The 22,057-nt window shown below is 50.9% G+C and overlaps 1 protein-coding gene across 1 annotated transcript in view; it reads right to left on the bottom strand.

The window, feature by feature from the left end:
* CPT1A (carnitine palmitoyltransferase 1A) overlaps positions 1-22,057 on the bottom strand; it is a 65,403-nt gene that overhangs the window by 35,107 nt on the left and 8,239 nt on the right. Inside the window, exons 2-7 of the mRNA XM_060103000.1 lie at positions 12,868-13,021; positions 10,172-10,311; positions 4,982-5,153; positions 2,983-3,084; positions 2,034-2,171; positions 1,081-1,158 (exon numbers count right to left, since the gene is read on the bottom strand). Coding sequence (XP_059958983.1) covers positions 1,081-1,158; positions 2,034-2,171; positions 2,983-3,084; positions 4,982-5,153; positions 10,172-10,311; positions 12,868-13,008 — 771 coding nt within the window. The 5' untranslated portion in view covers positions 13,009-13,021. The remainder of the gene's footprint in view (positions 1-1,080; positions 1,159-2,033; positions 2,172-2,982; positions 3,085-4,981; positions 5,154-10,171; positions 10,312-12,867; positions 13,022-22,057) is intronic.

The following is a 22,057-nucleotide window of genomic DNA, read 5'->3' as shown; positions in this document are numbered from 1 at the left end:
TAACAGTGCTTCACCCCAATTATCCTCATAGAATACATAAAAAGGAAAGCAGAAATTGAAAGGAGCAATTAGATAATTAGGAAGTTTTCTGAATGAGAAGGAACCAAAGGTTAAAATAACCTTTTATATAGAGCAGTGCTTGCAACTTTCTAAATCTGGGGACACATTTCTAAGTGTCTACATTTTTCAAGTCCAAGGGATGCTTGTCTCAACTATATTTTGAGAGAACCTATGTGCAGGGCTGCCCCTGATTATGTGGGAAATGGACACCAAAGTCTTCAGGAACGAAAGGGCACCAGGTGGACAGCTCACTCTCAAAAAGAAGTCTTCTGGGGCTTCCCTGCTGGTGCAGTGATTGAGAGTCCGCCTGCCGATGCAGGGGACATGGGTTCGTGCCCCAGTCCGGGAAGATCCCACATGCCGTGGAGCGGCTGGGCCCGTGAGCCATGGCTGCTGAGCCTGCGCATCTGGAGCCTGTGCTCCGCAACGGGAGAGGCCACAACAGTGAAAGGCCCGCGTACCGCAAAAAATGATAATAATAATAAAAAATAACAGGGTGTGCTCTGCAGACCACCTATGTCTCAAAAGGCAAGAAAGACCAAGGAGGTGTGAAAATGACACTCAGTGCAGCACCCCTGGCGTCCCAGGGCCCAGAATAACAAAGCTGAGCGTGTGGACAAACTCTCAGCCGACCCACGGCCCCTGAGCTTTTCGGGGTGGGCAGGGATGTGATCCTTCACCACTAAGCAGGCTCAGTCAGGAAAACAGAGGGAAGGAAAAGAGGGAGAGGTTCGCTGCCACGAGGAAAGCCAATTGCCACGAGAGCACTTGTGCGATCCGAATGTCTCTGCAGCAGGTTGGTGGGTGCCTTGAGCTACTTGGCAATTCCAAAAGGACATCCACGGGGCTCTCCAGTGTGCAAAGCAGGTCCTGGGCTCCCTGCTAGGGGCGTGAGGCCTCGGACGGGGACGGCAGGGCCAGAGGAGCATGGGGAAACCCACAGCGTCCCCAGGCAGCCCACAGGGCCGGGAAGAGGCCACCCTGGTGCGTGGTCTCCATCAGACACGGCTCGGGACTCACCATCGCGTAGTAATTGCTGTTCACCATCAGTGGCCCTCGTCCTCGGAGGTAGATGTACTCCTCCCACCAGTCACTCACCTGTCAGGTGCACACAGGAGAGACCAACCGACAGGCTTAACCAGGCTGCCCAGGGCGAAGGCGGGGTGCGGGGGGGCTGGGGGAGGGTGCATTTAGTGCTTTGTCTTGCATGTTTGACATCGTTTCTCCCTCTCTTGGGGGCCAAGACAGCCCTAACTAGATGGAATGCAAAACAGTGGGAAGGAACTGGAAAGCGGTTTTATTCAAGTCAACACATAGCTAGAAGGCAGATCACCTTCATTTTATAGAGGGTTAAAAAAAAAAAAAAACCAAATGGAAAAGAAGGGATACATGTCGGACTGCTAACATTTCTTGACCATCAACACCACCCCAAACGGCCCCACAGACTGCTTCTCGCCTTCTGCTGCCAAGCCTCCCCAAGGCAGCCACTGAGCCATGCTCAGTTCCCTTTCAGAGCCACACAGGGTCCATGTGTGCTGTCCTCCTGATGTCCCCTAGAAGGCCAGCAACCTCATCCTAACCGCATCCACAACCTCCAGGACCCAAGGATCACGATTCCTTCACTTTGTAAAGTACATACTCATACAGAACAGTGCTCACCTAAGAACCTAAGCGTACATGTGAAAATGTTTACAAACTCAACACGCCCATGTCACCAGGATCAAACTCGAAGGTGACTTGCCCCACCCACCACGTTTTCTCCAGCCACCGCCCACTTCCAGCCCCACCCACCGGGTGTGTCTGGGTCACACCTTCTCCTCCAAGCTAGCCACTCCTCAAAACCTCAACCCCCCTGCCTCGTTTCAATGTCTCCTCCCACCCGCCATGCGCAGGGAAGCTAGCTGGCTCATGGAACAGATTATATGCTCCTACAGAAAATGCCACCAAGAAAAACAGCGTGTATGTATACTCACATAATTGGTAGCCCACCAGGACTTCAGCTTCAAATACCACTGCAATTTCGGCCCGAGATTGATAGCAAAATCTTCTGCCAGACCTGTCATCCGTGCAAAGTCTCCTTCCTTCATAAGAGGCTTCACGGATTCCAGGTACTGGGGTTGATGGGAGAAACACAAGCCTAGTTAAAACAGGCGGTTTCCTTCCTTGTGCCTTAGAAAAAGGCAGGTCTTCACACAAGGTAGCTAACTCCAATACTAAAGGATGTTTTAGATCGGTGATAACTCAACAACTAAACTTTTTTGTCCTTTACTGGCATACAAGCTCCCAGATCTTGAATCACCACAAAAACCATCAAACTGGATTCTAGACTGACAAGATCGAGGTTTGATCGACAAGGAACTTTCAATGTATATTTTTTTCTCCGTCATCTGGTCCTTAATAAGAGCGCTATTCTCACCTAAGCTACGAAGGTGCCAATGAGATGGGTGGGGAGGCCCTGAGAGCCAAGGGTAGGACCGAAGGCTGGTGTTCAGGACACCGGGACGGGAAAGGAGCCAGAATGATAGGGACGGAGAAGGTCACGCCACCAGGTCAAGGCCAGGCCTCCAGTTCAGAATTTTCGGGGTCCCCACTTTGATCTGCTCTGGCCCTTGCAGGTAAGAGCAGGCAGGTAGCAGTTCACAGCACTCAATAGCGTCCACCACGTGCATAAGCAAACTTACAGGACACAAAACTGCTGCTAGGCGGTGGGTTTGCCATGAGATTTTTTTTTTTCCGGCTATGCCGTGGGGCATGCGGGATCTTAGTTCCCCAACCAGGGATCCAGCCCATGCCCCCTGCATTGGGAGTATAGAGGCCTAACCACTGGACCGCCAGGGAAGTCCCATCAAGTCATAGACCTTAACTGCAAAGATGCTGGCGTTTCAGAGTGAGCGTTCTGGGGACGGGCGAAGCCGCACCTACCCTGTTGACGGTATCTTGGACGGCTGGGACCGGCAGGCGTGGCAGACACGTCTGGAAGCTGTACAACATGGGTTTGCGGCCTGAAAAGATCTTGACCATACCCTTAAAGAAAAAAAAAAGGTACATTCTCAAAGACGAGCTCTGTCAAAGATCCGAAACCAGTTCTCCAGGATATACAACCTGCCGACCATGGACTGATTTTCTGTGCTGGTTCATTTCCTCTAGTCCATTTTCTGCCCCTACACTTGCAGGCCTCAGCAAACAAGTAACCCCAAATAAAACCCAGGGTGAATGAAACCCTACGTCTGACAGATGCCTTGAGACGTCCTGCCCTGTCCCGGCGGTGCTGTTCCCCGGGCACCCTGACATTGGGTCTGACTGCACTTCTGCATGGCGGTAAGTTCCACCCACCTACTTCTGCAAGGCCCTCGTTTTCAGGATTGGCTCCCGGGGCTGGGAGAGGGACCTGGACCTGGAGCCAAGTGCAGCCCCTTTGGTCAACATCAAGCCTGGTGGATGGCACATAGTTGCCTGCTATAGTCTGGAATGATCTAAACTTGCTGTGATGACTGGTCATCTCATGCTGACCAGACTTCAAAGGAACTTCCAGGGCTCACAGTGTGTGTGTGTGGACAGGGGGGTGATTCTTGATGTCGAAGAGCAGGTGGGACTCACCTGGACACCAGCCATGAAGGCCACCCTGGGGACGGTCGTTTACCTTGCTCTGTACAGTGTGGAAACCATCTCAGAATCTCTCTTGGGAGTTGAATTCTACTTGTCTGGAAATCAGAAATCTTACGTCCAAGCAACAGCAGGAAGTCGGTTTGGGAAAGAGTGAAGCCCAGGGTGTACGGTGGGCTTGGGCACGAGGGTGCCTGCTCCTTTCACAAGGAGCCCCAGGGGATAGCATTCTGCCACCGATGAACCCATCACGGGACAAACATCCACGCACATGGCCGGTAAGTGACAGGCAGACTAAGGGCTGAGGTGAACTGATGGAAGGTACTAGAAGCTAAGGGTGAGTCAGGGAGTCCCGGTCAACCGGTCAGCTAAGGTTAGAAAAGCTACAAAGAAGCAGACGGATGGCGCTTTTATTTGATGGGTGACCTGGATGAGAAACCCAGCAGACGTTAATTAATACCAGATGTTCAGAACACACTAAGATTGTTAAAGAAAAAGAGCCTCTGGCCCAAACAATGAGGCACGTTGAATCAGCTCTCTGGCACTTACAGGGCAACGCTCAAGTCACCAAGGGGACTGTAGAGCACAGGGAACTCTAGTCAACACTCTGTAATGACCTATATGGGAAAGAGTCTCCAAAAGAATGGATATATGTATATGTACATTGGATATATGTATATGTATAACTGACTCACTGTGTTGTACACCTGAAACTAACACAACATTGTAAATCAACTATACCCCAACAAAAATTAATTAAAAAAAAAAAAGTCACCCAGGGGAAAAGGCCCAGCGAGGACCTTCCTTTCAGAAGTAAAAGCTGCCCACACCAGATGTGGAGCTGACGGATGAGCCAGGCACAGGACACATCCTGCGTGGTCTCACAGGTCCGTGGAACCATGGAAGCAGCAAGGAGGGATGGGGGCTGCCGGGGGCTGGGGGACACAGGGCTGCGGGATGGTTAAAAGGGACAAGGTTTCAGTTACAAGAAATAAGCACGTCCTGGAGGCCTACCCTAAGGCATTGGGCCTGGAACCAACACTCCTGTGCTGGACTCTTCCAAATTTGCTAAGAGGGCAGATCTCATGTTAAATGCTCTTACGGCCAAAGGCAAGAGGCGTAAGTGGGGCCCGAGGAAACTTTTGGAGAGTGGGTAAATCTGTGGCCTTGGCAGTGATGAAGGTGTCACAAGCGCACACTTATCTCTGAACACATCAAGCTGTGAAAGAGCTACAGCTTCGCAGATGTCAGGCATACCTCGAGAGAGCGGTTTAAAAACATCCACACCAGTTGTGCACTGGCAGTGAGTTTGCATTACCATCCAGATTTTGGTGGCGCGGCTTATCTTGCCGTGCTGGGCGAACATCCAGCCGTGGTAGGACAGCAGCACCTTCAGAGAGTAGCGCATGGTGATGATGAGGGCCACCCACAGGCCCGTGCCGAAGAGGACGCCGCTGACCACCTTCTTCGTCTGGCTGGACATGTAGCTACTGCCGAGACAAGACCAGACAAGCTACAGGTTCGTCTGCGTGGAAAGGAGGCCACGGGCAATGGCGCCGAGAGGCGCCACGTGCTACAAGGTGGGGTGGTCTCCTGTGGACACAGCTGAGGCCACAGACCCCAGTTGGAGTCAGGCCTGATCAGGGAGACGACAACCCGTGTTAAGCCAACTCTCAAAAGACTCAGCCATCTTTCTCCTGGATTCGAGATGAACCAGCCGCATCTGCTTTGCTGGTCCTCGAAACAAACCAAGGCTAATCTGCATTAACTGGGGAGCATGGACAACTTCCTCCAGGCCTAGGAATGAGGACGGAGGGTATGGGGGAGGCGGTGGTCCGTCCACGATGAGAGCTCAGCCCCAGACTGACCTGCTTTCTCCTGGGCTGGGAGCCGGCAGCATCCTGCACGTTCCCTTCCTGCTGCTCAGGACGCTTTTTCCTTAAACACACCTTGGGATTTCACCAGGATGTATAAGAAACGCAGATCAACTGGCACAACTATTACTTCAACTATTTAGATCAAAAGAGCTTGTTTTCGATCTGGGCAGGAACACTTACCACGAATAAATGTATAAACTGATGACGTAAAATGATCATTTAAATCGAAAACTGACAGAGAAAATGTTTTCGTTTGCTAAGGAAAGTAATATATTATCCGGTAAAGATGGGACTTCAAAAAATGAGAAGGGCTTCCCTGGTGGCGCAGTGGTTGAGAGTCTGCCTGCCCATGCAGGGGACATGGGTTCATGCCCCTGTCCGGGGGGATCCCACATGCCGCGGAGCGGCTGGGCCCGTGAGCCATGGCCGCTGAGCCTGTGCGTCCGGAGTCTGTGCTCCGCAACGGGAGAGGCCACAACAATGAGAGGCCCGCGTACCGCAAAAAAAAAAAAAAAAGAAGAAATGCAGCTACTCATTAACCTTTGTGGGCTGTAGTTTTAGAAACCACAATATATTTTCAAAATAAAAATAATTTAAATAATAAATGCTGGTGAGGTTGCAGAGAAAGGGGAACCCTTACGCACTGTTGGTGGGAATGTAAATTGATGCAGCCACTGTGGAAAACAGTATGGAGGTTCCTCAAAAAAAAAATTAAAATTAGAACTACCATATGATCCAACAATTTCACTTCTGGGCATTTATCTGAAGGAAGTGAAATCACCCCACGTTCACGACAGCACTATTTACAACAGCCAAGATATGGAAACCTGAGTGTCCATGGACAAATGAATGGATAAAGAAGAGGTGGTAGGTATATGTCAATACAGTGGAATATTATTCGGCGAGGAAAAAAGGCAGAAAATCCTGCTGTTTGTGACAACATGGATGGACCTTGAGGGCATTATACCAAGTGAAATAAGTCAGACAGAGAAAGACAAATACCATATGATATCACTTAAATGTGGAATCTAAAATATGACACAAACGAGCTTTTTAATGAAACAGAAACAGACTCACAGATGTAGAAAACTATAATATATATATGTATATATTCCTGAATCACTTTGCTGTACACCAGAAACTAACACAATATCATACATTCACTGTACTTCAATTTTTTGTTAATGTTAAAAAAAAGAAAGACACATACTGTACAATCTCAGTTATAATGAAATCTAAAAAACATTTTCAATTTGTAACTATATCTGGTGATGGATGTTAACAATTAACAAAACTTTGGTAATCATTTTGCAATATATACATATATCAAATCATTATGTTATACACCTAAAAACTAATACAATGTTTTATGTCAATTATATCCTTAACCTAAAGGTTTCGCCAATATTTGGAAACCACCAATTAAACATCTTCTCTTACTTCACTAACACAGAAACAAAAAGTAAAATACTGGCAAAAAGTCTGCTTCAAAACATATCTTTCTATAACCTGTCAATTCTTGCATTCAAGTTTAACTGTAGTCTCTACTTTAAACCTCTACCTTCTTTTCTGATAGTCTAATCTACAAGCAAACTTGGATTTAAGAACCTGTCTTTCAGACAATCTATGTTTTAGATTTCTAAGTCCTATGTCACTGAACTTGGAAAAGACACACACACTTGATTCACAAAAATCAAGTAGTATTTTTACATTAACAAACAAATGATGTGTTCAGCATTTAAGTTTTTTTCTTTTTTAAAAAATTATTTTTCAGCTGTGTTGGGTCTTTGTTGCTACATGCAGGCTTTCTCTAGTTGAGGCGAGCGGGGGCTACTCTTTGTTGCAGAGCGTGGGTTCTAGGCACGCGGGCTTCAGTAGTTGTGGCGCACAGGCTTAGTTGCTCCGCAGCATGTGGGATCTTCCCGGACCAGGGCTCAAACCCGTGTCCCCTGCATTGCCAGGCGGATTCTTAACCACTGCACCACCAGGGAAGTCCCCCAGCATTTTTTATATATATGCATACAGGCACTTTGACAGCAAGCATCAGCTTTAATAGCTTTCTGTTAAAGGGCGTGTCCCTTCCGAGTATGCAGGGGATGGGCTTACACAGAGCACGACGTACACCTGCACCCAGGGAAGCTGCAACCTCAGGACACTGGGAACCCTCTCCAGGAAGACTTTGCAGAACAGCCCTTGAACCTGGAAGACGCTGGCCCCTTCACCTGGTCTTTCTAAATTTGGGCCAGGGATGGCCCAGTTTACCGCAATTGGTTTAGAGACAAAGAAACAAATCTTATAAAGACCCAGATTAGAAAGGGCTTTAAATAGGCAACACTTCTAAATACAATCCAGTGCAAAGAGACTGCCCCCGCTCAAAAGTAAATTTAAAAACTGTGTTAAACCCAAGTAGGCAGGAAATCGGAGGTGAACCGTCTGCAGGGGGGGCAGGCCTGTGGCTCCCCGGAAATAAAGGAGGGGAAGAGACAGGCTGGGACAGGGAGGTGAGAGAGACAGGGTCCCTGCCTGGCTTCCCGGCCCCCAGGCAGACCAAGGAGTCGGGCAGGCGTCCAGCACAGGCGTGCTTCCACTGCAATGACAGGGCTTTGTATCCTGGGCCCTGCGGACGCTTATAAAGGCAGGAGCCAGCGATCATGAGGTGGCTGGAGGCTCCGAGGGACTCAGCTGGACTCTCGGTGACTCTCGTGTATCCCAGGACACCATGAATTAGGAGCAGCTTTCAGGAGTGAGGGGCACCCGCTCAAAGCAATGTTAAGAAGATTCCGACCTTTAACTGAAAACCACTTAATCATTTCTTGAGAGTGATCAGAATCAAATTCAGTCCTGAGCTGGGAGCTTTCCTTTATGTCACATTTTGCCACATTACTTTCCTGTTCTTTTCTGAAAGAACAATATTTAAATCCAAACAACCAACTGATTTAGTAAAAGGCCCAGAAGTTCATCTGTTTAGCTCAGGCCCAGCCGCGACCCGGTAGCTACGGCCCAGGGATCCCGTGGACACACCTGGGATGCACCCCATCCCTCACAGACCCCACCTGCCTCCCAAAACCCGTGGCGCAAAAAGCAAAGCCCAAGCACGGGACGAAGACATGGGGACTATTACTTCTCTAGTAACAGACCTACGATGGCCTCCGGTGTTAACAAGCAACACAGGAATAGGATCAAAGGTCTGGCAGGGGACAGCCACAGCTGAGCTGGAGGCACGAGTACTTTCCAACCAGAAGATAAAAATATGCCTTCCATGGGACTTACCGGGCGGGCCAGCGGTTAGGACTTGGCGCTTTCACTGCCGAGGGCGCGGGTTCAATACCTGGTCGGGGAACTAGGATCCCGTCACAAGTTGCTTGGTGCAGCCAAACCAAACATTTCAAATGTGCCTTCCAGAGCCAGGGCCGCCATCACAAATGGGGTAATGGAAACAGACCTGTGTATGTCCCATCATTTGGCCACTCAAACACCAATAAGGCAGAGGTGCGGGGTTTTTTGCGGTACGCAGGCCTCTCACTGTTATGGCCTCTCCCGTTGCGGAGCACAGGCTCCGGATGCGCAGGCTCAGCAGCCATGGCTCACGGGCCCAGCCGCTCCGTGGCATGTGGGATCCTCCCGGACCGGGGCACGAACCCGCGTCCCCTGCATCAGCAGGCAGACTCTCAACCACTGCACCACCAGGGAAGCCCCCAGAGGTGCTGTGTTTTTGCGTTTGCCTGGCAAGAAGGTTCTCCGAGGGGAGGCTCAGGGCACGTTGAAGGAAGCACCGGTGTCCGACCACGCGGAGCTGGCTCTGGATTCCAGCTCCCCACTTCCCCTCTCTGTGACTCTGGGCAGGAATCTGCATCTCTGAACATTTCCTCACTTTTTCATGTCGGAGACCCCAGGGAGAGAGGTCCCTGCAGCGCAGGGGCCAAACGGCAGGAGAGGCTACACGGGAGCCAGGGCCACCCCCAGGACCGGAGGGAAGAAAGAGGGGCTCCAGAAATGCCCTCGAGGGCACGGCCAACGTTCTGGCATGAGACCCCAGCCACCACGTACCTCGCAAGAAAAATATCAACCCAAGGCCCCGCCCTGCCGAATATCATGGTATTAAAAAAGCTCCTAGAAAAATCTACAGCAACCAGGAGAGAGTGTTGGGGTCCCCCCGGTGTTCTAAGCCAATCATCAGACAGGGAGCTGAGGGGCTGAGGTCTCCCCAGAGCCCCCGACAGCAGTCAGTTCCCGGGGTCCCAGAACTCCAGGACGGACCCCAGTGCAGGGAAAAGACCTTGTCCAGAACCAGCTCCTGGGGCAGAAATTCGTTTTGAGGGTCCCCCTGGCCAGGCTAAGTTGACTGCCACTGCTGGCCCCCACCTTGGGCCCTGACATGTCCTGGCGGGTACCCCGGGACCAAGCCTGCCCTTCTTGTCCCTGGTCTCCAGAGAAAGGGCCACAAGGGTCCCCAAACTCCCGAGGGGACCTTCCCCGTGTCCGGGACACGGGGAGAAAGCTGACATGACAACCACAGCAAAAGCCTCCAACTGAATCCACAACAGCCATGATGTGTGAGAAGACATAAAAACGTCAGCAACAAAAAAGTCAATAACTCCCTAGACCGTTGGAGATTTGAAAGGATTACTTACGTCCTGTCAAGGGTCCGATTGATTTTTGCAATTATTCCCAAAGAGGGGTCGATCTTGGTGTACATTGTTGATACCACGCCCACGACCACGATGAGCCAGCTGGAGGGACTCGCCGGGTACACGCCGGTGATGATGCCATTCTAAACGCAGACACGCACAGCATGAACAACGTCCCTCCTGGTGGTGGGGGCCCGTGAGCTGGCAGGCAGTGGAGGGGTTGGGGGGTCTGCGCACAGGGGCAGCTAAGCGGCCACACTGTCACTACTGGAAACGTTCCCCAGAGCCTCCGGCCCCCAGCTGCTCCAACTTCTGTCCAGCTCCTTCCCTTCCTCTACTTCTGAGCCAAAACCCTCCCTAAAACAGTTCTCCCCGAAAGTGACCCCAGAACATTAGACTCACCCGAAGCACTAGTTTAACATACAAATTCCCGAGCTTCACCCAGACTGACTCAGGATACTGGCCACCTTGCCAACCACGATGTCCTCTCCCCAACAGGCTACACCCAGGATGCCTGGAGACACCCCCCCAACTCCAAAACCATCCCTCCTGCGGCTCCTGAATCAGACACCGTTCAACCGGAGGTATTTCCAGGAAACCTCACTCCATGTCGAGAATTTGCCGTTAGATGCTTCAGCCAAAGCTCCCCCAGCCTAGCTTCAAAAAAAATAGTAGCAGTGGAGGGGGAAGGAAGACATATAACCCAAAATTGGCAAAATGTTGACAGCTATGGGAAACGAGCAGTGTGGATTTATTACCCTCTTTACTTTTGCGTATGTTTCAAAACTTCCAATTAAAAAATCTTGGGACTTCCCTGGCAGTCCAGCGGTTAAGACTCTGCATTTCAAATGCAGGGGGCCCAGGTTTGATCCCTGGTGGGGCAACTAAGATCTCGCATGCCACGCAGCGCAGGCAAAAATATTAAAAAAAAAATTTTAAATAAATAAATTAATTAATTAAAAAAATCTTACTGAAGCCATCTTAGTAAGACTGATTTGATAATAGTTAAGATAATAGATTAAAAAACTCTCAAAGCTTTATCTGAATCCTCTCAGAAGAGACTTACACATCCCTACATGTTATTCTTATTATGGAGAATCACAAAAGATTTTAAACAACGTTGTTGGGCACAGAGGGGCCTTCTGGTGTTCTCTGAACCATTCTTATAAAATAAACAGGTACATACGTTAAATTAAAATGTACGGAGGACGTTTCTAGATAAAAGGTCTCTGCTCACCACACCCCCCGACCCGGCAGCAACTCTGCCAGCCTTGCCCCCGCTTCCTCTGAGCATCAGATGGTCCCCTAAGGAACCACGTGGTTAGGATGCACCCTCGCTGTGCACTGTCTGTTTTTGTACGTTAGTTTTGCCCCCTCGGCAGTACCACAAGGTTTTTAAAGTCTGGGAACAACGTCTCCACTGGGTTAAGACAACGGCCACACCGGGGCACTCAAGCTTCTACTTTCCTCCATTCGTAGGTAAAAGGAGGCGTCCCAGCAAGGTCAGGAGCGCAAAGGGCACTTTCCCCTGTAGGTGGCGCCCTCCTCCACTTCGGGTGGGTCATGCTGCTGGCGCCCACAAGGGACCAGCGTGACGGGGCCCCAGACCCCTCCGGCAGAGCCCGGGAACACCTGTCCAGCCAGGCCAGGTCCCAGGGGCCGGCCCACTGTCCCCCTGGTCACTGTTCCCATCCACCCTAGCTCCTGGGCCTTTTTCTTTTTCTAATATTTATTTATTTATTTGGTTGCACGGGGTCTTAGTTGCGGCTTGCAGGCTCCTTAGTTGCAGCATGTGAACTCAGTTGCGGTATGCATGTGGGACCTAGTTCCCAGACCAGGGACCGAACCCGGGCCCCCTGCATTGGGAGTGTGGAGTCTTACCCACTGGACCACCAGGGAAGTCCCTTTTCAACAGCCCGCCTCGGAGCTGCCCTCTGAAGGGAAAACTGGACAACAAACACACAAACTGGGGAACAGGGGGGCAGATGCTTTTGGTGCACTTTCGTCTTGTTTGAATTTTTCTAAACATGCATTTGTCCTTCTGTGATTCTTATTTTCGGGAAAAGGAAGGATGTATTCTTACAAGCAGCAGGTAAGGAACACCCCGGGGATCTTCCCCAGCAGTGTCTCCCTAAACAGCAAAATTGGGGAAGTTTTAAGCGAAGGGTACATGCATGTTCATGACTTTTGTAATTTTTAAAATAAGTGAATTAAAAACAAGACACGTGCTTAAAAACAGTGAATAAATGTCCACTCTTGCAGGTAAACAGAATTGAGAACATGAGTAGTTAACTGTATTTGCATTTACGTGCATCTTTTTCAACGCTGGACTATTTTATTGGCGAGACTGTTGTTAAACTCGCTGCGGTTTCACACAGCTGAAAAACAACCCTTTTCCTAAAAGGTGTAAAGGGTTCTGGACTCGGAGCCGAGACATGGATTCTAGCCTTTATTCTGCTTCTTCCAAGCAGGTCACTTACCCCCTCCGAGTCCTGATTTCTTCGTCTGCCCTACGGGGTCCCCATCCACCCTACCTGCCTTACAGAATTTCTCCAAGAATTCAGCGAGGCAATCCATGGGAAAGTGTCTCACAAGCCTTAAGGACCGCGGAAACATACATGATGTGTCAACTACCACTCTGACACACTGAAACTTCAATAAAGGGAATACTGTACAGATTGAAGCAAGTGTCTGAAAACCTTGAATCTGATGAACTTCTTCTTCCAGGAATGAAGTCCAGACAGATAGATCTGCCTGAGGGCCTCGTGGCTCAGCCGGAGGTCGATTCCGTCGGGAGTGACCGTGAACTGAAAGGCCACAGCTTGGTGAGCCTCCGCCATGGTTATGGAGCTCCTGAAAAGACAAGGGGAGAACGTAACACGGAGGGGCACTGACTGGACATTAGAAAACCTCTAACTTGTAGAGAAGCGCAATCCATTCTGAAATCTGACTGTTTCCTCCCATTTGATATATTACAAGTTTTTCATTAACACACCCGATTCTGTGATTAGCCATCACCCCTTCCCTGCTGGTCCAGCTAGATACAGACAATTGCGGCCTCTGCTTAGAGGCGCTGGGTGACTAGCTGAGTCCAGGGGCGGGAACCCCTTGTTCCTCCCTCCACTACCCGCCATCCACCCAACTCTGCCGCCCAGTCTACACCCGGCTGACCCAGGAAGCTCGGGGCGGTTTAGCAACTTGCCCTGCAAATGGGAGGCAAATCCCATTCCCGCCCACCAGCCAGCCTAGAGGCTAGCACAGAAAGTCCACAAATGCGTCCACAATGGCCCCTGATCCCTTATCTTCAGGGATCACCGGTGGGAAAACAGGACCAACACCAAACACCTTGGCCTCTGGTGCGCGTGGGGCTGCCCGAGAAACCCCTTCAGGCTCCACAAAGGACTCCATGAAAACCAGACGCACAGAACCCTCAGGGGGAGGTGGGGTGTGGACAAGACAGGCTGGGCCTTCCTCCTCAGAGGCTGTAGAAATCAAACTGCTGTCAACAGCCAGTATCACATTTCCCCGCAGCAGGCTTGGCCCTCCCTGCGGGCTTCCCCGCCTGGCAAAGGCAAGCGCATTTCATTTCCCCTGCTGGGCATATCTGGTCTCCCTTCACCTTCTTCCTTGGCGGGCTCCTGCCTCACCTCTTCCCTCTTGGCCTCCCCACCACCGGCCCCTCTGCCAACCTTCTGAAGGCAGGCGATGGCACCACCTCCTCGTAAACCGTGTGCCAGCAAGCATATGTGGATAAAGAGGAGCGAAAAATCCAGAATAAACCAGAATAAAAATCCAACACTGTGAGTGCGTGTGTGTATCCCCATCGCATGCTATGTTTCCTTTTTTTACCCATGTAATAAGCCTATTGGGGGCAGACGTTGGACCCGTCAAAATCAAGGGTAAGGCGGTTTCAGAGATACCCAGTTACAAAAGTCAAACTAGCTTAGTCTTCAGCAAATCAGGACAAATGATCTCAACTTTCACTCACTGGTTTGTTCAACAAGCGTGTGCTGACTGCCTCCTATGTGCCAGCAGTGGGGAGGATGGAGGTCCCCCTGCCCTCCTGCAGCTCAGACAGGGGGCAGAAAGAAGAGGGAGTGACAGAGGGGACCTTCCAGGTGACACAGAAGCCCAGGAGAAGGATCGGCCAGAGGGCAAGACTTTCAGGCCTGAAGGCAGACCTGTGAGAGGGCTGGAGGTACAGGGTGGCTGGGGTCAAGGTGGGCGCTAAATTCAGAAAGGGAAGTCCCAGAGGCAGTCAGGTTTCATGCTAAGGGCAATGGAAAAGTATCCAAGGGCTGTGAGCCAGGGGCGTCAGTTCCTGTGTCTGTGTCTGTTCTAAAGAAGACCACTCGGGCTGCTGTTTGGAGCCAGGGGCAGGTGGGGTGAGGAAGTGAGACCAGTACGAAGCTGGGGTGGTCTTCCAGGAGAGCGTGGCCCAGAGTGGGAACATTGGGGACGGGGAGGATGACTCACTCCAGACAGGTTTCGGAGGTGCCCTGGGGCTGGGGTCTGAACCGTGTGGGCTCCACGGAGCCTCCACACACAGAAGAGCCACAGCGTGGGGTGGGCTGGGAGTGGTGCATTCACCCTGGGGTGGACCGGGGCACCGACGTGGAGATGCTGGGGCAGAGGAAGTGGCTGGGATGGGCACCTGAGAGCTCTGCTCGGATGACCTTGAAAGAAAAAAGCAAGTCAGCGAAACTGCATCCCACTCACGGAACCTTGGCCTGGTGCCAGCTGCCCAGCATTCAAGAATAGTTACACGTTATTTGGGACTTCCCTGGCAGTCCAATGGTTAGGACTCTGTGCTTTCACTGCTGAGGGCCTGGGTTCGATCCCTGGTCAGGGAACTAAGATCCTGCGAGCCGTGCGGCGTGGGCAAAAAAAAAAAAAAAATTTACACATTATTTACCTGGCACAGAGCAAACGTCCAGAGCCTGGTTAATTATGAAGACAGATCCCATTTGAAAGCAGCACGATCTCTAAGCAAAAGCTCGCTACAGGTAAATTTAAAATGTTGAAGACATTTTAAACCAACAGCTGGAATCCATTTCTCGAAAAGCTACCCAAGGTGGCTCTTAAGATTTTTCCAGAACCTGAAGGTTAACTCAACCCCTCCCCATCAAAGCCTTGGGGTGAACACGAAGCAGGTCTTACAAAGATGAGAATTCTGCACAGCATGCATCACAGCAAATAAATTTATGTAACTGGCTACCCTTTCAATGATTTTTTTAAATTAATTTATTTTTATTTTTGGCTGCGTTGGGCCTTCATTGCTGTGCGCGGGCTTTCTCTAGTTGCGGCGAGCGGGGGCTACTCTTCATTGCGGTGCACAGGCTTCTCATTGCAGTGGCTTCTCTTGTTGCGGAGCACAGGCTCTAGGCGCGTGGGCTTCAGTAGTTGTGGCACGCAGGCGGGCTCAGTAGTTGTGGCTCATGGGCTCTAGAGTGCAGGCTCAGTAGTTGTGGCTCACGGGCTTAGTTGCTCCGTGGCATGTGGGGGTCTTCCCGGACCAGAGCTCGAACCTGTGTCCCCTGCACTGGCAGGCAGATTCTTAACCACTGTGCGACCAGGGAAGTCCCTCAATGATTTTTAAAATCTTTCAAGGGCTTTGTGCAGAACAGGAAGGGATTATTAATGGCAGTAGATTAAATATAGTGTTTGTAGCCAATTCTCTCCAAAGGTATGTGTCCGGTGTTTGCTTGGGGAGCTAATCTCTGCTGGCCTGGGGCACACAGACAAGGATGTTTACAGCCTCCGTTTCTGGAGGCCTTTATCAGAACTCTCTGAAAAATAGATAATTAATAAGGGCCTATACTGTACAGCACAGGGAACTCTACTCAATACTCTGTAATGACCTACATGGGAAAAGAATCTAAAAGAGTGGATATATGTATATGTATAACTGATTCACTTTGCTGTACAGCAGAAACTAACACAACATTTAAAATCAACTGTACTCCAATAAAAATTATTTTATTATTATTATTATTATTTTTGGTCACACCATGTAGCATGTGGGATCTTAGTTCCCCCACCAAGGATCAAACCCATGCCCCCTGCAGTGTAAGCGTGGAGTCTTAAGCACTGGACTGCCAGGGAAGTCCCTAAAAATTATTTTTAAAAAAATGAAAAAACTCTAAATTTAACTAGTGATTTGCTTGTTTTGATTGGTTCAGACTAAAAACCAAATAGAAGAGTCTTAAGTGCCCTCCAGGTGGACAATTTGTTTTTCTAGTTTTGCAGGAGCCAGGATGACTATCGTGAGCCGGCCTCCCCTGATTTGAGCCAGAAGCAGGAGTTAGTGAACCGGATGACAAGGGCTTGAGACGCTCCCTCTGCAAAACTATCGAGTGAAAATTCCACCCTCGATTTTGGCATCCAGAGCCTCGCACTTGGAAACATGCAGCCTTGTAATACTGCCCCCTGCAGCCACCAGGACAATGCAGAGCTTTAGCTGCAGTAAAATACCACTTCACACCCACCAGGACCGCCATAATCAAAAGGAGGGGCGATAACAGGCGCTGGAGAGGATGTGGAGAAATCGGAACCCTCGTGCATGTCTGGCCGGGATGTCAGATGGCACAGCCCCTTTGGAAAAGTCTGGCAGCTCCTCAAACAGTCAAATGTGGAGTTACCACACGACCCAGCAATTCCGCTCCTAGGCTCATGCTCATGAAAACATGTGTCTGCACACAAATCTGTACATGATGTTCACGGCGGCATTATTCATAATAACCAAAAAGTGCAAGCAGCCCTAACACCCTCCCACTGATGAACGGGGGTAAACAAAATACGCCCTATCCATACAACAGGATGCTGTTTACAAGCAATAAAAAGGGATGAAGCACTGACACACACCACCGCACAGGTGAACCTTGAAAACACGATGCTGAGTGAAGGCAGCCAGACACAGTCGGCCACGTATTGTACGATTCCATCTATGGGAAATGTCCAGAACAGGCACATCCACAGAGACAGAAAGTAGTGGTTGCCTAGGGCCGGGGGGAGGTGGGGTTAAGGAGAGGAGGGTTTCTTTTGGGGGTGATGAAATGTCCCAAAATTGATGGGGGTCACAGCTGCACATACGTGTGAATATACTAAAATCACTGACGTGTACACTTGAGGTGCGTGGATGGTATGGGATGTGAATGATCTCCCAATAAAGCTGTCACACAAACACCGCTGTCTCATGAAACAGAAGTGGTATCTATTTAACACTCATGCATCTGAACCTTCTCTCCTCAGACATGTAATTCAGGGGGGCGAGTGGGTGGGGGCGTTACTACTCCTTTCCCCCGATGTGGGCCTAGTTCTGCATTCACACTAAGGACCCCTTTAAACAATTGTTACTTCATAACCTTAAGAATTACTATTAAATGCTTTTAGGTGTCACATGATATGGTGGTTATTTTCTAAAAGAGGTGCTGTCTTTTTTTAATGTCAAATCACCAACTTTGTGATTCAAATTAAATTCTATGCATTGCTTCACCAATACACATGGAAATATAAACATATGGTGTATTGTATGTTATAATTCATCAGGATGAGACCTTTTGCAGGTGCCTGAAAACAACTGTTTCAAATATAACATGCACACATTTTACAAAGTTAGAAAACTATTTTTTAATTGAACGGTAAGAGCTGCTATCTCTTGGCGATACATACTGAAATATTTACCAATGCACTTTTGTTTGTTTGTTTGTTTTTGTTTTTTTGCAGTACGCGGGCCTCTCACTGTTGTGGCCTCTCCCGTTGCGGAGCACAGGCTCCGGACGCGCAGGCTCAGCGGCCATGGCTCACGGGCCCAGCCGCTCCGCAGCACGTGGGATCTTCCCGGACCGGGGCACAAACCCATGTCCCCTGCATTGGCAGGCGGACTCTCAACCACTGCGCCACCAGGGAAGCCCTACCAATGCACTTTTATCTTTTATCATGTTGGGACTTGCTTCAAAACCACTGGAGGTGGGGGAAGGATGGACAGGGGTAGGAATTGCCATATGTGAGAACTGGTGAAGCTGGGCTGTGACCAAGTGAGAATCCTTATGCCTGTGCTTCTTTTTTTTTTTTTTGGCAGGGGGGCCATGCCACATGGCTGTGGGATATCTTAGTTCCCTGACCAGGGATCGAACCCGTGCCCCCTGTAGTGGAAGCACAGAGTCCTAACCACTGGACCGCCAGAGAATTCTCGCCTGTGTCTCTTCTGTATGTTTGTCATCTGCTCTAATAATTGCTTAAAGTATGTTTAAGGAAATAAAACACGTATCCACTGCAGCCGGTGCTAAATCTCACACCCAGAGACCAACTTTCAAAGCTCCCCAGACACCATAGGGAAATAGCTGCTCACCCACCCAACCACACCTGCAGAAACAACAAGAAAGGAAGGGCGAGGCTGCCTGTGGGGTCACTGCGCCCCCTGCCCTGGGGCACCCTCGCGGGTCATACCCCCAGCTCCTACCTTCCACCCAACCCAGGTGGGTGTGGGTGCAGCCTGAACGCACTGCCCTGCCTCTCCCACCTTGGAGTCGCCCTGAAGCAGCAGCTGGAGTAACTGATGAAGACACGGCTACCATCATTTCCCAAAGGCTGACCGTGGCCCCTGGAAATGAAGCATCTCCCGTGGGTCGCTCGACCAGAGGGTTCCTAACATCTCTAAAAATGGGGACCTTTTTCTTCAAATGTAAACACACAGGAAAATTTGGTGGATAAAGCCTTTCAACCCTCTTCTTCCTCCCTTTGGCCCTCCTGGGTGGAGGACTCCAGACCAGAGTTTGAAAACCACCATGAGAATGGTGCGAACCTTGCCAACAGAGAGGCAAGCTGTTCCTCTGGATATTTCCCTGAAGTCACTCAGGTCGGCAGCCCCGCAGAGTTGGCAAAAGTGCCTGGAGCTGAAGGGCCACTGCTGACGAATGGCCTCCCCACTGCTGGCAAATCTACCTGCCTTGTGAGCAAACCACCTCCAGGTGAAGCTGGGGGAGAGGCCAGACCTGCTCCAGGTGCAAGGGGGCACGCCAGTAATAAACTCGTGGAAAATCAGGAATTATGAGGACCGCAAAAGAGCCCCAGTGAACTTTACTGTATTAATACAGCAGGATGTTTTCTGTCTTACAGCAGGAGATACTGCCAACACACGAGAGCAAGGAATCACACCTACATGTCTGCTCCCGGAAGGAACAGATACTAATACTTGTGCCATGTGGACCGGAGACTGCCCTCTCCCCAACTCTCCCTTCCCGGTCCGCATCCCTGGAGCCCCGAGGCGCGCCAGCCCAGGCTGGCACGGCTGTCCTGTCACTGTCAGCGCCGCTGGGAACCTCAACACAGCAGGAGAGGAAGGGCCCTGGGGCCAGCTGGCAGGCTGGGGCCTGTGTCTGGATCCGGGCCACTTACCCTGGACAGCTTCTTCTCTGCACCCCTTCAACCTTCCAGGATGAAGGCAAAGGGCACGCTAGGGGACTTCCCTGGCGGTCCAGTGGTTAAGACTCCGTGCTTCCACTGCAGGGGGCGCGGGTTCCATCCCTAGTTGGGGAACCAAGATCCCGCATGCTGCACAGCACAGCCAAAAAATTTTTTAAAAAAAGGGTACGGCAGGGCTCCAAGGGCCAGGCGAGCGGGCGGCACCCCCTTCCCGGCTTCCCTGGGCTGGCGCGGGCTCTGCCATGCCCACACACGGTGTGCAGCTAAACCCTGAGTGTCCACGTGCCAGTCCCCTCTCCAGCTTCCTCTCCCTCCCAGGTAAGGTCACCAGATACATAGACTGTTTTACCAGTTCATCTGCTGAGGGTCCTCTTCCAGCCCCTCTGCACCCGGGATTCAGCCACCCACAAGGCCCTGCCCAGGGCTTTGCCTTGTATCTGTGCACATGAGTCTCTCTCCAAACTCATCTACACTGATGCCAAAAACAAGTCAACTGAAAACCCATCTTGCATCTTTCCCGCATCCTCCCGGCCAACTCTCTCCTTGAAACACCTCCAACCGCCTGCCATGCCGGGGCGCGGACGGGTTAGGGCAGCCCTCACTCCATCCCTCACCCCATGCTGGACCAGCACCAGAACCTGCTGTTCTGGGAAGGTATGCTGCCCCTCTCCCCCAGTACCACTCCACCTGGGTGGAGAGATGTGGCTTCCCCAGGGACCCACCCACAGAACGTGCACCTGTGCCCCGGATACTCGGGAGGCTGGAGAAGAAAACACACAAACTGTCTCCACTTCTGCACTCGGTTGTTCAGGCAAATCATCACTGGGCAACTACCGGAGGCCCTCGGACAAGAATTCTGAACTGGAGGGTACAGGGGGACAGTGGAAGAACCTTCTGGGAGCACAGGCTGGCTGCTCCTCCCTGCCGGAGGTCTGGCTAGGTGATGGGAGAAGGCCCCTTGGGGACCGTTCTTGACGCGAGGCCACCTCCTGCAGTGCTCCGCCAGACCAGCTCGGGGGTAAACTGGAGATGGCCGCTGGTGGCAGCAACCCCCCAGCTGCGGGGAGACATCCAGAAATTGATCCAACATGCTGAAAACAAAGCCCTCTCTGTGTGCGTGTTGGCCGTGGGGCTACGGACCCGTTTGTTTCCCCTGGGAGGACAGAGATCACTTCTGGCCGCATCAGGTGGAGAGCGCCCACCTGCAGCCCCACCTGACGGTGATTGTGCACAAAGCTCCCGGCCCGGGGCCACACCTGGGCGCTGCTGCCCGCCCAGCTGAACGTGGGAACCACGCAATGGTGCCGCCTTAGAAACCAGGAGGGCCACTAAAGGAGGGAGACAGTCACCAAGGTCTGTGCCAGAGCACTTAAGCACCTTATGCTAATCTGCTCCAGGAAAAACACCGAGATCCAGAATAAGACACTCCGGTTGAGAATGACGACCTATTTATCGCAATTTTTAAAATTCACACTTCCGGTCTTGAATTATGCTGCTATTCCCGAGGCCCTCCCAAGCTCAGTCTCCTGGTCACCTCCTCTTTGGCCAGGCCCACTGGCCATGACCGGTGGCCTGTGAACTCCGACTCATAGCTGGGATGGATGCCTTCTGACCTTTTTCGTTTTCCCTTTTCCTGCTTCACACCTAGCTTACAGCTCCCCTCGCCCAGGTGCCTGCCTTGGAATGCACATTCTGGAAACACAGGAATTCTATCAGTTACATTTAGCAATTTCAGCTGCACTTGCTGGCGAATGACTTTTACCTGTCAGTTATTCCTTTAAGCTCCCAACATAAGCTGTAAAGCTCCCCAGGACACGAATCCTTGTTGAATTCTCTGAACAAACCACGAGCCCACAGTTCTCCAACAGTGAATGTCAAGGGAACAATCTGGGGGAGAAATGCTGCAACGTCTCATTCAATTTTTGTTAAGACTACCTTCATTTTAACAGCCCAATGCCACCCTCTAACTCCCTGGCCAATATTGGTCTGTACTTTGTTTGTCAAATGTGTTCACTTTGCCGTCTTTCTCCACAACCAATTCCTCTTAACAAAGGCCTTTAACCTCAGAGGTCAGTGGCCTGCAAATCGTAACACTGGTCATGTAATCAAGAAGTCATCCATAAGGACTTCCCTGGTGGAGCAGTGCTTAAGAATCCGCCTGCCGGGGTTTCCCTGGTGGCACAGTGGTTAAGAATCCGCCTGCCAATGCAGGGGACACGGGTTCGAGCCCTGGTCGGGGAAGATCCCACATGCCACGGAGCAACTAAGCCCCTGCGCCACAACTACTGAGCCCGTGTACCACAACTACTGAAGCCCACGCGCCAAGAGCCCGTGCTCCGCGCAACGAGAAGCCACCGCAATGAGAAGCCTGCGCGCTTCAACGAAGAGCAGACGCAACTAAAGAAAGCCCGCACGCAAACAACGAAGACCCAATGCGGCCAAAAATAAATAAATAAATAGATTAAT

The sequence above is a fragment of the Mesoplodon densirostris genome, chromosome 7 (assembly GCF_025265405.1).
Source record: "Mesoplodon densirostris isolate mMesDen1 chromosome 7, mMesDen1 primary haplotype, whole genome shotgun sequence".
NCBI classification, from domain to species: domain Eukaryota; kingdom Metazoa; phylum Chordata; class Mammalia; order Artiodactyla; family Ziphiidae; genus Mesoplodon; species Mesoplodon densirostris.
This window is presented reverse-complemented; position numbering and strand designations above follow the sequence as displayed.